The 17,337-nt window shown below is 47.1% G+C and overlaps 1 protein-coding gene across 4 annotated transcripts in view; it reads right to left on the bottom strand.

The window, feature by feature from the left end:
- Nucleotides 1–12,351, bottom strand: part of Wipi1 (WD repeat domain, phosphoinositide interacting 1) — a 37,222-nt gene extending 24,871 nt beyond the window's left edge. For 3 of the 4 annotated variants that reach the window (XM_045159178.1, XM_045159180.1, XM_004655141.2), the window contains exons 1-3: nt 12,185–12,351; nt 4,764–4,846; nt 2,033–2,202 (exon numbers count right to left, since the gene is read on the bottom strand). In XM_045159178.1, the coding sequence (XP_045015113.1) occupies nt 2,033–2,202; nt 4,764–4,846; nt 12,185–12,264 (333 nt within the window). In that variant the 5' untranslated portion in view covers nt 12,265–12,351. The remainder of the gene's footprint in view (nt 1–2,032; nt 2,203–4,763; nt 4,847–12,184) is intronic. The other variant, XM_045159181.1, reaches the window with a different exon arrangement.
- Between the last annotated feature and the right edge of the window lie 4,986 nt (nt 12,352–17,337).

Raw genomic sequence — 17,337 nt, 5'->3', positions numbered from 1 at the left:
AGAGACTGCAGAATCCCCAGACGCTCTTGGGCCAGCAAGCCTGGCATAGATGGCAGCAAACAACAAGAGACCCTGCCTCAAAGACGGGGGAAGGCAGGGGCCTACACGCGAGGCTGGCCTCTGACCACCACATGTGTGCATGCACACTTGATCACACACAGTCGTGCACATCACACACATGTTCACATGTGGAAAAAAGAGAAAGGAAAATGGCCTGAGGAATAGGGATATGTTTTGAGCGAAGTGAGTGGAGCAGCCATGAGAAAGGAAAGAACTCTGGGGTCCTGGCCATGGGAGCGTTTTCTGCTCAAAGCCTTTGAAGTGGAATTCTTGGCTCAAGCGCCTTCTCTGAGATCTGTGCTGGCTTGTTAAGTTTCGCTGCAGAACGTTCTGTGTCTGCCCACAGCAGTAGCTAGCACGCAGAGGTCAAATGTCTGCCTGCTTCCTGATCATCATCTCTTCGGGGCGACTGTATCAAATACCCTATAAAGATCAGAGACCTCAAGTCGTGTCTGCTCAGTTCACTTGTGTGATTTCTCCCCTCCTTTCTGGTATTGTCATCAGCAGACGAGACGAGGAAGGGCCGCCCACGTCCTGCAGGTCCGTTAACCTTTGGGCACCAGCGTGCACTCAGGAGAACACTCATTAGTCCAGGTTCCCATCCCCACCTCTAAAGAAGCCAGTAACGAAGCGAGGGGCAGGCCTAGCTGTCAGCTCTCCCTTCCTGTAGCCTTTTGTCTCCTGAGATGACTTGATACCCACCCACATAAAGCTGCATGCGAAAGGTGGAACACATGTCTGCTGTTTGTTTGCAGTGGCAGGAGGCTCTGGCACATATGAACACACACTCATGCACACACACACATGCACACAAACAAATGAATAACATTTTTCAATTGTCAAAGCCTTGGGCTTAACTGTGTTTTAGGCAACTCAGCTGCCACAAGGGGACCTTGGTGCCTGTCAAGCCACCTGCCCAAGAGCAGCAACAGCATGGTGCATAGTGAGCACCCTACACTGTAGGTTCCTCTTTTAAAAGTCAGAGGAAAATTTTACATGTTTATAAAAAATATTTTCATGCATTGTGGACACACAGAGTGAGTGAGTATGGGCACAACAGAAGCTCCTGCCACTACAAGTGAACTCCAGATGCATGCACCACTTCGTGCGTCTGGCTTCACATGGGTACTGGGGAATCGAACCCTGGCCATTAGGCTTTGAAAGCAAGAACTCTTAACTGCTGAGGAATCTCTCAAACCCTAAATTTACAGATTTTAATAATTCATTTATTTGGGAAAGAGAGAAAGGCAGATAGAGAGAGTGAATGGGCATGCCAGGACCTCTAGCCACTGCAAATGAACTCCATCTGCATACACCACCTAGTGCATCTGGCTTACGTGGGTACTGGGGAATTGAACCTGAGTCCTTAGGCTTTGCAGGCAAGTGCCTTAACCACTGAGCAATCTCTCCAGTCCCAAATCTACAGATTTTTGCCAGCAGCTGAAATGAAATAAAGAACTATTTTTAAACTAGACATGCTGGTGCACACCTGTAATCCCAATACTCAGAAGGCTGAGGCAGTAGAATTGCAAGTTCAAGGCCAGCCTGGGCTACATAGCAAAACTCTGTCTTGAAACAAACATATAAAAAGGAAAAAATGTTACAGAGGGGATGGGGAGATAGCTCAGCAGTTAAAGATGCTTGCTTGTAAAGTCTGCCAACCAGGCTCAGTTCCCCAGCACCCACATAAATAGAAAATTGTTGTAGTCAGTTCCATGTTACTGGGACAAACGTCCAACCAGACAGTTTACGGAAGGAAGCTGACAAGGGAGAGAGGACATGAGCCCGCTATGACCAGGGAAGGTGTGTGAAGATGTCCTTTGTATTCTCCCATGATACCAGGCCTTCTGCAAAATTCCTCTTTGGCCTTCTGATACTAAAACTTGCTTTAAAGGCATTCACCTTTCAGGATGTTTTTCTTCAGGTCCAATTAGCAGAAGTCTGCAAACCCTGAGGGATCTTGCCTCCTTACCTGCCGGTTCAGCCGTATGGACAAGATGTTGCTGGAGTAGCTATAATTACAGATTTCAGTGCCTTTCTTGAAGTGGTACACATTCATCTGGCGTGGCTTCGTGTGACTGACCACCACCACCAGGCTGCTGGAGAAGAGGCGTTCCACGATGTACACATCAGGGATTTCATCTGGGGCAGGGGAGAGCGGTGCGGAGGTCACAAGGACGGCCTGGAGGAAGGACTGGGCCTCTGTGACCATGGGCATGGCACAGGCTTGTTCACACACAGGCTTTGGGGCTCACTACATGGGAACCCTCCGTCAGCACAAGGTTATGATGACCATCCTGCTTTAACTATCTCCCGGGGTCACACTTTCATAGGCCTTTCTGAACAAAGCAAAGAAGACTCCAGTGACTGAGACACAAAGCCAGGATCTCCAGAGCCGCTTGGACCTACCATTTAAAGTACTTTTGGTTTTTTTGAGACAGGGTCATGCTATATAGCCCAGGCTGTCCTTGGACGCATAACCTTTCTGTCTCAGGCTCCTGAGTGCTAGGGTTACAGGCGTGCACCACCTCACCTGGTTCAGTAAAGTACTTCTGTACTCAAAAAGAACGGACATTAGTAAGCCACCAGAGCACCGAACAGGCCAGGCCTCAGCCTGAGACCATCTCATCACCTGTCATACGCCTGCTTTCCTTGTGCTTGGACAAGTCCCACAGGGACTATAACAGGGGTCATATGCTAAGCAAAACAGTCACAAAAAGGTATAATTTTTGTAATATATTAGGAGCACAAAATACCATTTGCCAAACCAAGTTCCTTCCAGGAAAAGCAAAGCTTTTATAATCTTAACTATTATGTTGGCATAAACTATTACCCTGAGAAAAACCCAAAAATTGGGCTGGAGAGATGGTGCAGAGCTTAAGGACCCTTCCTGTGCAAGTGTAAGGGCCTGAGGAGGCCTGAGAGATTGCTCAAGCTCAACCATTCGGACCCACATAAACAGCTAGGCAGCCGGTTCTGTAAGGCAGCAGAGACCGAAGAACTGCTGAGGGTACAGGGAGAAAATACGGTAGCTCAGGGACTAGTAAGAGATTCTGGCTCCAGTAAGAATGGGTGGAAGAATGATGAAGGGGGACACTGTCTCCCCTCCAGCCCCTGCAGGTAAGAGCACCCCACCACGGGAAAATTCACAGGGCACAGTGGGCACATACACATGCATATAACCCCCTACACACACACAAATAAAACTTAACTTAATTTTAAAAATCCAGGCTGGAGAGGTGGCTTAGTGGTTAAGGCACTTGCCAGCAAAACCTAAGGATGCAAGTTCAATTCAATTTCCCAGTACCCATGTAAAACCAGATGTACAAGATGGCACATTGTCTGGAAGTCATTTGCAGTGACTAGAGGTCCTGGCACACCCATTCTCTCTCCCTCTCTCTCAAACAAGCACAGCTTTAAGGGCTAGAGAGGTGGCTTAGCAGTTAAGGCACTTGCCTACAAAGCCAAAGGACCCAGGCTCAGTTTCCCGGAATGTATGTACGACAGATGCACAAGGTGACACATGCATCTGGAGTTTGCCTGCAGTGACTGGAGGCCCTGATATGCCTTCTCTCTCTCTTTCTCCCCTGCCTGTTTTTCTCTTGCTCTGTCTCTCTAATCATTTTTGTTTGTTTGTTTTTGAGGTAGGGCCTCACTCTAGCCCAGGCTGATCTGGAATTCACTCTGTAGTCTCAAGGTAGCATCAAACTCACAACAATTCTCCTACCTCTACCTCCTGAGTGCTGGGATTAAAGGTGTATGCCACCATGCCTGGCTAAATAAAACATTTTTTAAAAATATTTTATTTATTTATTTGAGAAAGAGAATGGGCACGTCAGGGCCTTTAGCCACTGCAAACAAACACCAGACGTGTGTGCCACCTAGTGCATCTGGCTGATGTGGGTTCTGAGGAATTGGACCTGGGTCCTTTGACTTTGCAGGCAAGCATGTTAACTTTTAAGTCATTTCTCCAGCCCATAAAATATTTTCTGAAAAATCTGAAAGTCACATCTCTAAGTATATTTTTAACACTCACTAGAAATTCCTCATCTACTTCAATACAACTATGTAAATAGGGCGTTACTTTATTAGGACAAATAAAATACTTTAAAATATTTCCTTGGTTGAATAAATGGTATCAATATTCTAGTGTACTGTACCACAGCAAATGGAGGTCACAAGTGACCTTTCAGTTTGGCAATGATTACAGCTGGTCACTGTGAACATAAATATATAGAAAAATATCAATATGATTTCCAACAAAGGATTTCTTAATATAAAAAAAAGAAACCATCAGTGAAGTCCCTGCCAAACTTTAATAAGCCTTCCCTGGGGATTCTATGAAAGTGGAGACAATGATTTTTATTCAAATCTGACAAACACTGACTGTTTGCCTTCTGTTGCTAAGAGAGAAAGACAGAAAGCTCAAGGTTGAAGTCTGTGGCTGGGTCAGCAGGAGAGTGTTTACCTAGCATGCAAGGGATCCTAGGTTCGATCCCCAGCACTCCAAGAGAGGAAAAGGAATCAAGAAGATTAAGAGTGGAGTGTAAAGGGAGGACTTATCTCGGAGATTCCTCCTTCCTTACACCATGTGCACACACACAGCCTGTGCATGTGCACACACACACACACACACACACCCTGCACATGCGTGCACCACCCACACTCCACGCGCCCAAACAGCCACACACACGCACACTTACTGCTTCCGTGGACTTGGTCCAGCCGCTCTACAGAGCTCAAAGAAAACAGCTTATAACCGGTTTTGGTTCCAATTGCTAGGGATCTGTGGAAGACAATGGCAGCGTGGGGATGGCATCAGGCACAGTGTTCCAAGCACAGCCCTGTCTGGACGCACCCCCTGCCCCCCCCCCCCCCGACACCTCAGGTGGAGATGCATATACATATCCAGTAGCTTAGGTCACTAGTAACTTCCTCCTGGCAAAGCCTCCTTGGACATCAGATGAGGAAAATGAAAAAAGGTTAAGGGCAACTTAAACAGAAGAAAAGGGAAATGATGACGAGACAGAAACTGCCCGAACTTTCTCATCAATCAAAATGTCAAAGCTGGGCTGGAGAGATGGTTTAGTGGTTAAGCACTTGCCTGTGAAGCTTAAGGACCTCGGTTCAAGGCTTGATTCCCCAGGACCCACATAAGCCAGATGCACAAGGTAGTGCATGGATCTGGAGTTTGTTTGCAGTGGCTGGAGGCCCTGATGTACCCATTGTCTGTCTGTCTGCCTCTTTCCCCTCTGTCTGACACTCTCAATTAAATAAACAAACAAACAATCAAAAAAATGTTTAAAAAAATGTCATAGTTATCAAAGATCAGCTGTACAGGCATAAGGAAAAAGGAATGCTTAAGAATATTAAATATAGCCCCCTTCCCACCCCGCACAATAATCAGGGGATCTTCTTGTTTGAAAAGCACTTTACTATGAGGTGAATTATTGGTTGTTGTTCCCCCCACCCCTTTCCTCAACGACTTTTTGTTTTAGCTTAAGGAAAGAAATTCAGGGCTGAGGAGAGGGTGTGGTGGATAGAGCACTGCTGTGCGACTCTTGAGAGCCTGAGCTCGGATCCCCAGACCCCACATAGAAAAACGGGAAGCTGGGCTTAGTGGTTAAGTGCTTGCCTGTGAAGCCTAAGGACCCCGGTTCAAGGCTTGATTCCCCAGGACCCACATTAGCCGGATGCACAAGGTGGCACACGCGTCTGGTGTTCGTTTGCAGTAGCTGGAGGCCCTGGTGTGCCCATTCTTTCTCTCTCTCCCTCCCTCCCTCTCTTTTTCTCTGCCTCTTTCTCTGTCTGTCACTTTCAAATAAATAAACAAACATAAAAAATTTAAAAAAAAAAACGGGAAGCTGTGGTAGGCTTCTGTAATCCCAGTGTATCTACTGTGAAAAGAGAGACTGAGGCAGCAGAATTTTCCAGAAACTTGATAACACAGTAAGGAATAACAAGAGGCTCTGTATGAAAATGAGGACCAGCTCAAAAGTTGTCCTATAAGCCCACATACACACGGTGGCACACGTGAACACACACTTAACCTATAAACAAATGAGCAAATCAATAAATACATAATCGATTTGGGAAAAAAAGGGAAGGAAGGCTTGAGAGATGGCTTAGTGGTTAAGGCGCTTGCCTGTGAAGGCTAAGGACCCATGTTCTACCCTCCAGGTCTCACATAAGCCAGACGCACAGGTGACACAAGCGTGCAAGGTCGCACATGGGCACAAAGTGGCACACACATCTGGAGTTCAACTGCAGTGGCCGGAGGCCCTGGTGTGCCCATTCTCTCTCTCTCTCTCTCTCTCTCTTGCACAATCTTTCACATAAAACAAAGGGCAGTCCACTGGGCTTGTCTAAAATAAAAAAGGAATATACAAGAATTTTTATCTTATTTATTAGAGAGAGATAAAGAGAGAGAGAGAGAGAGAGAGAGAGAATGGGCACACCAGGGCCTGTTCTGGCTTTATGTAGGTTCTGGGGAACTGAACTCAGGGCCATCAGGCAATACAAGCAAGCACCTTTAGCTACTGAGCCATCTCCCCAGCCTGAAATACACAAAATATAATGGATACTTCATGAGTTTCCAAGAAAATAACCTAGATACTTTCATATATTATAAACTCAACTCGGGTATTTGTTCACTTTTTTTTATGTTCAAGTACTCTAACATGCAACCAGAGTTGAAATCTGTTTTGTCCTACACTCTATAAAGTTATTACCAGAGTCAACAAATATAAACTAAACATTTATTTGGGTCAATGTGAGTTTTAAAATGTAGTTTTCTTAATTTTCCACTTTCAACCAATAGGAATAGGCAAAGCATATATGCAGGTTTCCTTAGTGATGAGATGAAAGCGGATTAGTCACTAGGTGTGGTGGTGCCTACCTGTAATCTCAGCATTTAGGAGGCTGAGGCAGGAGGATGGCAAGTTCCAGGCTGGCCTGGGACACATAACAAGATCCTATCCAGAAAACAAAAGAAATGAATGAATGAATGAAAGGAGAGAGAGAGAAAAAAAGAAAAAAGAGAATGCAAATAAAATGCATCCACTTTGTTTAGCATCTGTGACTTCCCTCTTGCCTCTCTCTGTTTCCAACAGCTACATGAAGACCAACCCTCGCACAGCTCACTCAAGGTATTTAGCCTTCCCTAAGTACTTCTGCCCGGGGAGAGGAGCCATCAGAGTGACATGGACCTTACAACTGTTTAGTCCAACTTCATTTAAAGCACATCTATGCAAAGGTGAAATTTGCTCTTCACAGGGAAGCATATACTAAAAATAAAAAACTTGCAAGCCTGGAGGCCAAGGCTCTTATTTCACTCACCTAAAAAAAAGAGAGGGTCACATGATTTTTCCAGGAATTCTTTTTTTCTACCTAACGTGTTCTTTCCTGGGACACAGGACATGCACCTGCAGTCAGCATTCAATCAGCAAGGTGGTAGATTCTGTCCCCTCACTCTCCAACCTGATGAGCAGCTGAGCTCATGTGGAGCTCCCTGCCCAGCAACAGCAGGACAGCGAGAACTGGGCTTTGGTGTCCAGAATTACAGTTAAAGAGCAACTGTAAAAGTAGACCACGAGGGCTGGAGAGATGGCTTGGCGGTTAAGCGCTTGCTTGTGAAGCCTAAGGACCCCGGTTCAAGGCTCGGTTCCCCAGGACCCACGTTAGCCAGATGCACAAGGGGGCGCATGCGTCTGGAGTTCGTTTGCAGTGGCTGGAGGCCCTGGTGTACCCATTCTCTCTCTTTCTCTCTCTCTCCCTCCTTCTCTCTGTCGCTTTCAAAGAAATAAATAAAAATAAACAAAAAAAATTTTAAAAAGTAGACCACAAGCATCTCTGAACTAAAATACACTCCACAGTGATGGTTGCTTCTAAAATTTCCTCTCACACCTCTAGTCACGTTTAGCTGCAAAGTGAAGTTCATAAAATTTTCAAGTAAAGAAAACATATGGACTGGAGAGATGGTCCAGCAGTTAAGGCACTTGCCTGCAAAGCCTATCAACCTGGGTTCGATTCCCCAGCACCCATGTAAAGCCAGATGCAGAGGCGCATCCATCTGGAGTTCATTTGCGACAGCTGGGGGGCCTTGGAGTGCCATTCTCTCTCTCTCTCTCTCCCTCTCTCTCTTTCCCCCTCTCTCTCTCCTTACAAATGAAGAAATAAAAATATTTTTAAAAAGAAGAAAGAGGGCTGGAGAGATGGCTTAGTGGTTAAGCGCTTGCCTGTGAAGCCTAAGGACCCTGGTTCGAGGCTCGGTTCCCCAGGTCCCATGTTAGCCAGATGCACAAGGGGGCACACGCATCTGGAGTTCGTTTGCAGAGGCTGGAAGCCCTGGCGCGTCCATTCTCTCTCTCTTCCTCTATCTGTCTTTCTCTCTGTGTCTGTTGCTCTCAAATAAATAAATAAATAAATAATTTAAAAAAAAAAAGAAGAAAGAAAGAAAATGTACCATGACTACAGTCTTACAAAACATACCAAAGGAGCTGGCCACACACCTAACATTCCAATGCTTGGGAGGCTGACGCAGGAGGATCTCCAGTTCAAAGGCAGCCTGGGCTATACAAGATCCTGTCACTCTCCTCCCAAAACCTATCCCCCATCTAAAACATCAACAAATTAACCAAGTGATTTAGCAATTGAAAATAATTTTCAAGCATTTTTATTTTGTGATTGAGGAAGGGTCTTCATACACTGCCCAGGCTGATCCCTGGAGTTAAGGGTTCCAGTTCTCTTCCTTCCCCCAGGCTCTGGAGCACTGGGACTCCACCCACAAGCCACCACACTCAGCTCAGAAGGCCTTTTTTTTTTTTTTTTTAGGCAAGCCCAAAAAAGACTGGCTTCTTTTAATGAGAGAGAGAGGGACGAAGAGAGAATCGGTTTGCCAGGGCCTCCAGCCACCGCAACAGAACTCCAGCTGCATGCACCACCTTGTCCGCATGTGTGACCCTGTGTGCTTGTGGCACCTTGTGCATCTGCCTTACGTGGGACCTGCAGAGTTGAACCCAGGTCCCTAGGCTTCGCAGACAAGTGCACTAGCCACTAAGCAATCTCTCCAGCCCGGAAGGCTTTTATTATATGTGAGAAAGGGCAGAGTGCCACTATTGTGTTTTGGATTCTGAATCTAGGCATTCAGGTTTATGTCTCACTTTATTCACAAAACCTTTGTGGTGGCTGGAGAGATGGCTCAGCCAGTAAGAGTGCTTGCTGCTCAGGAGAGAACCTAGCACCACGTAAAAAGCTGACCATGGAGCATGCCTGTGACCCCAGTATGAGGGGCTGCAGACAGGAGGATCACCCTTGGTCCCTGGCCAGCCAGTCTAACCAAAACCTGGGGTGCTCCAGGATCGGCAAGACTCTGTCTCAGGGAAATAAGGTGGAAGAGCTATGGAGAAAGACACTCAACATCCTCCTCCGCTCCCTGCACACCACACATGCGCGTATCCACACAAACACCTGACACACATCAAAAATAAAACCAAGGATGGGGAGATGGCTCAGCAGTTAAAGCACTTGCAAAGTCTTCTGGCTCGGGTTCAACGCCCCAACACCCTTGTAAAGCCAGGTGCACAAAGTAATAATGTGCCTGGAGTTTGTTTTCAGTGGCAAGAGGCTAGGGTGTGTCCACGCTTGCCCCCATATGTGCTCGCGCTCTCTCTCGCTCTCGCTCGTGAATAAATAAATATAAAATGAAATTTAAAGAAAGAGTTTCTGGTTATTCCACTGATCTACCAGAATTTCTCTTCAAAAATAAAAATAGAGAACCACATACATATGTATGCATACTTACAAAAGAAGTAACTTTATTTTTTTTTCTTAAGGCAGGTTCTTGCTCTGGCCCAGGCTGACCTGGAATTTACTATATAGTCTCAGGGTGGCCTTGAACTCACAGTGATCCTCCTACCTCTGCCTCCCAAGTGCTGGGATTAAAAGTTTGCATCACCACACCTGGCTATAAAAGACCTTTCTGAAGAAACAATTCTGAGCACTGCTCATAAAAATGGAGCTTAGGGCAAATGAACACCACTAATCAAAATTTAAACATGCCCAAGGTGTCTAGCAGAGGGCCAAATGGGAAGCATGAGTTCTAGGCACAAAACGACATTCTTTTTATCCATCTCCAGAAAGACTGGATCCCAAGCCCAGCCCACAGACGCACCAATTCACCTGAAGGTATCCAGTAAGGGACGTGACTATTTTGAAATCCAATGTCATACCCTTCATGGCTGAAAGCTACAGACTGTGACAAGGGCTTTTATTTATAGGCGAGACAGAGCTGCCCAGCAGAGCCTTCATCCAAGAAAACATAACTGACAGGAAGGACCACAGAAACTAACTTTCAAAGCACAGTTGGAAAAATAACATTCTTCTCCAACTGTCATAGGAAGCTGCTCCTTACTCTACCACTTAAGAACTAATGCAGAAAATTGCATCTTTTTTTCAAATCCGATAATGTCACAAGGTATAATTTAGGTTACTTACTACTTTAAAGCAAGTTAGCCCCCCACCCGTAACAGTATGTTGAATTGCGAAGGAAATCATTACCCAGGCATTTCAACAGACATACCCTCTTGCCAAAGTTTCTTACAAAACTTCAGAATATTTTCTAATCTATCATGCATGTGAATCTCCAGCTATGAGAGGATCCTAAAAACGATGAATCTGGTAGGTGATAGCAGCTTTAAAAAATAAACAAAAAGACACAGAACGTAAGGGTGGGGCTGAAAATGGTGACTCCGTGGTACAGCCCTTGCCCAGGGTGCAGAGGCCCTGGGTTTGATACACAACATCATCAACAACGATGACACCACAGGAAAATACCAGAGGGACGAGCACACACTATTTTGTGGTTATTATATGTTTTTGACTATTGTGAGATGTTGCAATATGTACTTTGTGGGTTGTGGTCATAAGCAGTTTAAAAGTCACTCATCGAACCAAGCAGCGAAGCTACTCAGTTACATGATTACACATACATTTTTTTTTTTTTTCAGACAAAGGGATATTGTTCAGGGTAGGGTTTTTAAACACAGAAACAGGATGGGAACCAGGGCTGCTTATGGTATTTGATGGCCCTAATTACACCACCAAATGTTCATTATTTGTAAAGTTCTGCCCCCTTCCCCCCTCCCCCCGCAGCCGAGGCACAAGCTGACTCTAAACAAGGAACGAGGCAGAAACTGGTACAGCAGGAAATGGGACGCTGCGAAGTGGTCATCCCTGCCCCATCTGGCTGATGCTCCCGAGTGCACATTCCAAAGAGATTATTCCATATGGTCCAGGCCTGCTTTCCAGAAAAGAAGGAAAGTAAACTGGGCGTTTGATTCTAAGACCCAATCCTGCAGATGCCTGAAACACGACCCAGCAATTCCCCGCACTTGGACCAAAGTCCAAATGTGACAGTCGAAGTGAAACACTTAAAAAAAAAAAAAAAATCCGCTCAAACATCAACAGGGTGGAACTGCTGCTTCCGAGAGAGAAAGCAGTCCATGAAAGGCTCTTGGGCCTCCCGGTCCACTTTCTGGGCGACATGAAAACACAGTAAGAAAAACAAAAAGGTTTCTTAGACTCAAAGTGACCAGGCAAGATGCCCTGCGCTGGGCTGGTCCTGGCCACAGGGATAGGCTGCCTCTTTGTCCGAGGCCCTGCCCAAATGCCACGTTGAGCGGCTCAAGGACAAATGGGAAAAGTTTTTCCTGGGTTTCCCATCTTCCGGCACTAACAAACATTGCCTTGGTCAACCTGCAACTCCCCCTTTCTCCTTTGTTTTGATCAGTGCCCCAAACGTCCCAGAAACCCACTTTGGTCACTAGCTCTCCCTCCTTGCCAACCTGCCCCCTACCCAAGCCCCCTCCTCAGCCTTACTGCCTCCCTTCACCCAGCACCGCCCCTTCTGGCCGCGGACGGGAGGTCCGGGTGGGCTCAGGCCCACGGTCCAGGGACCCGGGCGGCGAACAAGACCCGTCCTCACCCCCGCCCCGGGGCCCATGCGATGCAACGCCCGCGGTGCCGCCGAGGTCCGGTCCGGGGCTCGGGCCCTCGCCACCGGCTGCGGACGCGACAGCACCCTTGGGTCGTGACATTGCGTCCCGCAGGGGGGAACGGCGCTTACGTGCAGTCTTGGTTGAAAGAGAAGCAGCTGAGGGCCGCCTCGACCCGGCCCGGAGGGGAATCTACGGCTTCGGCCTCCATCCGGGAGCAGGGGGCGGCTCGACCGGGAAGCCGCAGTTCCGAGCGGGCGACAGCCACCTCAGCAGCCCGCCCGCTCGGCCCCCTGGGCTGGTTCTCCAACCTCAGCCCCGCCCCGGCCCCGGGACGGCCCGAGACACGCCCACCTCCCCTCCGCCCCGCCCACTCCCGCGTAGTCCCGCCCATCTCCTCACTAACCCCGCCCACCTAGCCCTCACCCCGCCCCCTCTCCCACTTAGCCCCGCCCCTCGCCCGCCCATTCCCTTTATCCCCGCCCCTCTCCTGAGTCTCTCCGCCCAGCTCCCCTCGTAGCCACGCCCCTGTCCCTCATCGCCCTTCCCCTCCTCCCTCTCACATCGCTCCGCCCCACTGCCTCTTAGCCCCGCCCGCTTATTCCTAGGAACCAAACACCCTGACGAGGGCGGGACCCTATTGGTTACTCTCTTATGCTGACAGCACTCTTAGCCAGTCCGTGGCGGCGGTGGGCGGGCCCACCTCACGACACGACTCCCCATTGGGCAGAAGCGCGTGGGAGGGGCCAGGCTGCAGGCCACGTGGTGGTGTTTTCCCCGCCAGATCAGCCCAGCCGAAGGGCCTCAGGGCCTCAGGGCGGCCGCGGCCTGAGCGACTGGCTCGTGTCCGGCGGCGTCGGCGTCTGGGCCGCCGCGAGGAGCAGGGCGGACGCGCTGCTTTCCGTTCCACCCACGCCCTGGCGTGTGAAGTTGTCTGCCATTAAACTCAATCGAATCCGGTCGGGACAGCGCGTTAGACGCCGACGCCTCACCCTTGTCTGGAGTGCTTAAGCTGCTTTGAGGAAGGCAGTGCTAATGGCTCTCTCCCCATCCACTGTGGTGGTGTGCTGAGAGCTTACGACAAATACCGCATGAACCGTGTATGCATGTGATCTCGTTCTTGGGTGCAAAATGCACGTGGACCCAACTTCACCGGAGAAGCAGCTGGAGCGGTGGCTAGACGATGTATCTGAGGCAACAACACTGCAGAGTTTGTCCGTCTGCTTCCCAGACCTTTGTGCAAGTTTGTTCAGAATATGGCACGACTTAATGGATTTCGTTGCTTCAAAAATGAAAGGAAGTGTGTATCGGTGTTGGGAGAGATGGCTAAGCAGTTAAAGGCACTTGCTTGCAAAGCTTGAAGACCTAGGTTTGATTCCCCAGTACCCATGAAAAACCTGGTGCACAAAGTGAAGCATGTGTCTGGAGTTTGTTTGCAGTAGCAAAGGAGCTCCTGTTCCTTTTCCTTCGATCTCTCTCTCTTTCCCCTTCTCCTTCTCTCTCTCTGCTTATAAATAAGTACATTAAAAAAAGGAATATGTGGGAAATGGAGTAGGCCTCTCTCTCATTCTCTTCATCCCTCTCTCTGTGTTATAAATAAATACGTTTTAAAAACAAAAGGAAGAGCTGGGCATGGTAGCACGCCTTTAATCCCAGCACTTGGGAGGCAGAGGTAGGAAGATCACCGGGAGTTCGGGGCCAGCCCGAGACTACATAGGTAATTTCAGGTCAGCCCGGGCCAGAGTGAGACCCTACCTCCACAAACCAAAAAGGAGAGGAAATTTGAGAAGGATGGAGACGCTTATGAAAAGGATAATGAAGACACCATAATTTGAAGCTCACATAATTTAAGTCCGTCCCCGACAAAGGATCTCCCTGCACCAAGCTTAACATATATTATCATCCCGAGTGACTCAAGAATTTGTGGATCAGACAAGGAGCTCTACCAGCTTTGGATTTATACAATTCCTGGCCAATTTTTGAATGCATGTCTGAAGCTTTTGAGATGAAATGGAATTTTAATTACACATATACCATTGCTTTTTAGATCGAGACAATTCAAATTTACTCAATTTTGGGGCTGGGGAGCTAGCTCAGTCAGGAATGCACTTAATATGTAAGCACGAGGTCCTGGACTTGACTCAGAGAACCAACATAAATGCCAGGCATGGTGGCATATGCCTATCACTCTTATCGCTGAGGAGGTGGAAACAGACAGAATTTGGGGGTAAACTGGATAGCAAGATTAACTGAATTGGTAAGCTTTAAGTTCAGTGAGAAACTCTGTTTAAAAAAAAAATAAGTTAGAGAGTGACTGAGGAAGACATTCAATGCGACCTTTTGTCTCACACCCATGTGGACACAAGTCCAGAAGCACGTGAACCCACGCATGCAGCCACATGTAAAGCACACATACAAACATACATGCACACACATAGCACATATACACAAAGTAAAATCAATTTGCCCCCTCTTTTTTGTTTTTTTGAGGTAGAGTCTCACTCTAGCCCAGGCTAATCTGGAATTCCCTATGTAGTCTCAGGCTGGCCTTGAACTCAAAGTGATCCTCTTACCTCTGCCTCCCGAGTGCTGGAATTAAAAGTGAGTGCCACCATGCCTGGCCTGATGTTGTTTTTATAAGTCAGGGGTGCGGGGCAAGGGTCTCACACTAAAGCCCAGGCTAGCTTCGCACTTACTATATTATTGCCCAGGCTAGCCTTGATGTTCGGTGGGGGGGGTATGGGTGTCAGAGGGTAGTGAGGTGTCTCTGCTCTTTTTCCACCTTGAGATAGGGTCTCTTTCTGCTGCAAATGAAGGCCAGTCTAGCCGGCCCACAGCTTTGCCTTCTTCTGGATCTGCCTCCCATTGCCATAGGCATGTTGGGATCACAGACACATTCACAACTCTGCTTCTAGCTTTCCATGGGTATGGAAGAGTTGAACATGGGCCAACAGGCTTTGCAAACAAGCACCTCCAATCATTGAACCATATCTCCAACCCCGGGTGCTTTAACAGCATCATCTTTGTAATCTTTCAGGTGGCAGATGTGTCCCTTCACCTCCTGCCTCCAGCTCAGTCTTCTTGCTGCGGGTCCTTTCAGTTTTGCTGAGAAAGTCAGGATCCTGGCAAGGCAGCCATTAGGTTGTTGAGAATATGACAAAGTACACAGTAAAGTTTTATCTGTTTTAATCTTAATTTCTATTAATTGGAAACTATGTTGCATGGACAAATCGTGTGTTGGTCCCATTCCCCTTGCATTATCGTGTTATATCCCTCCTCCCCACACCCAGTGCACTTAGGGCCCCCCCTCAGTGGGATTGCTCATATTCCATGGTAAGGTTTTCAAGCGGCAGCTCTTATCCATTTGTTATTAAGCATTTAGGCTTGGGCGAGTGGAGATGAGAGCTGGGGTTAGTTTTGTGTAGGAGTGTTTCATGATAAAAAGCTGTGTTTTGGGCTGATAAACTCAGCCAGGGTGTGCAGAACAAATTAGAAGAGGGTGAAGAGGGCATAGAAGGCTTTAAGAAACTAATATGACATTCTGGGAGTGAGTGAACACAAGTCACTAGCCTCATGGGATGATAACAAGGTTGGAAAGGTTATAACATATCCACGATAGGTCATGAGGCAGTACTATCCAACAGAAAGATCGTGTGACGTTGCCAATGTGAGCTCCCTGTGTAATCTCAAATTGGCTAGAAGATACACTTTGAAAAGTTAAAAACAAACAGGCAAGTTAATTTTAGGATACTTAATCCAGTATGCCAAAATATGTCTCAATAGGTAGTCAATATGAAATTACTAACTGGATAATTTTGATGTGAAATTTTTTAGAATGAAATGTTTAACATTTAGTGTATGGTTTTCACTTATAACACCCTTGGTTCATGCTGATCACATATCAAGTACTAGTGGCTACATATTTTTGCTCAGTAGGGGTTTTTATTTATCTATTATTATTTAAAAAGTATTTTCATTTATTTAGTTGCAAACAGGAATAGAGAGATGTGACAGAGAGAGAATGGGCACGCCAGGGCCTTCTGCCACTGCAAATGAACTCCAGATAAATGCACCACTTTGTGCATCTGGCTTTACTTTACATTGGTTCTTGGAACTTGAACCCAGGCCACAAGGCTTTGCAAGCAAGCACCTTTAACCACTGAATAATCTCCCACATCCCAGCATGGGATTTTAAAAAATGTTTTCAGTAAATATTTTTATTTATTTGCAAGAAGAGAGAGAGATAGAAGAGAGATGGACAGAGAGAATGGGCACACCAGGACCTCTAGCTGCTGCAGATAAACTCCAGGTGCATGCAACACTTTGTGTATCTGGCTGTATGTGGGTACTGGGGAATCAAACTCAGGTCATTAGGCTTTGTAGGCAAAGGCCTTAACCAATAAGCCATCTCTCCACCCCAGAGGAGGATTTTTTAAAATTATTTATTTATTTATTTGAGAGCGACGACACAGAGAGAAAGACAGATAGAGGGAGAGAGAGAGAATAGGTGCGCCAGGGTTTCCAGCCTCTGCAAACGAACTCCAGATGCGTGCGCCCCCTTGTGCATCTGGCTAACGTGGGACCTGAGGAACCGAGCCTCAAACCGGGGTCCTTAGGCTTCACAGGCAAGCACTTAACCGCTAAGCCATCTCTCCAGCCCCAGAGTAGGATTTTGAGGGGATTAAATGGAAGGACATAGTGACTGGTCTGGAAGTGGGTGTGGCAGGGAAGAATTTAGGTTGATTGTCAGTTTAGAAAGAGGAAGTCCATAGAGCTACTTTCGAAACCAAACCTGAGTTGGAGGGATGGCTTAGTGGTTAAGGCGATTGTCTGCAAAGCCAGAGGACCTCGGTTTGATTCCCCAGGACCCATGTAAGCCAGATGCACAAGGTGGCACATGCATCTGGGGTTTGTTTGCAGTGGCTGATGGCATGTCTTCTCCCTCTCTCTCTCTCTCTCTCTCTCTCAAAAGAAATAAAGAAATTTAGAAACCAAGCCTATAGGCAGGGATTTAGGAAGATGTGTGTAATTGCAGCATGTTGTGGTAGGAGCAAAATGGAATTTTCACTGGAATTAAGGTTCAAGCTCAGACTCAGAGGCATGGAAGAAAACTGGTCACCATTCCAGCCTCTCCATTCTTGTGAATGGCCCCTTTATAGTTGTATATTGAGTCCATGGTCCACACCCATTACCACTCATGTGGGAATACTATATCAGGGCTGCCTTCTTTAACTTTGCTTTTCTCCCAAGGCAATATATAAACCTATTTTTACGTGAATCTGTA

Source organism: Jaculus jaculus, chromosome 9, assembly GCF_020740685.1.
Source record: "Jaculus jaculus isolate mJacJac1 chromosome 9, mJacJac1.mat.Y.cur, whole genome shotgun sequence".
NCBI lineage: Eukaryota > Metazoa > Chordata > Mammalia > Rodentia > Dipodidae > Jaculus > Jaculus jaculus.
Note: the sequence above shows the minus strand (reverse complement) of the source record. Positions and strands in the feature narration are given on the sequence as shown.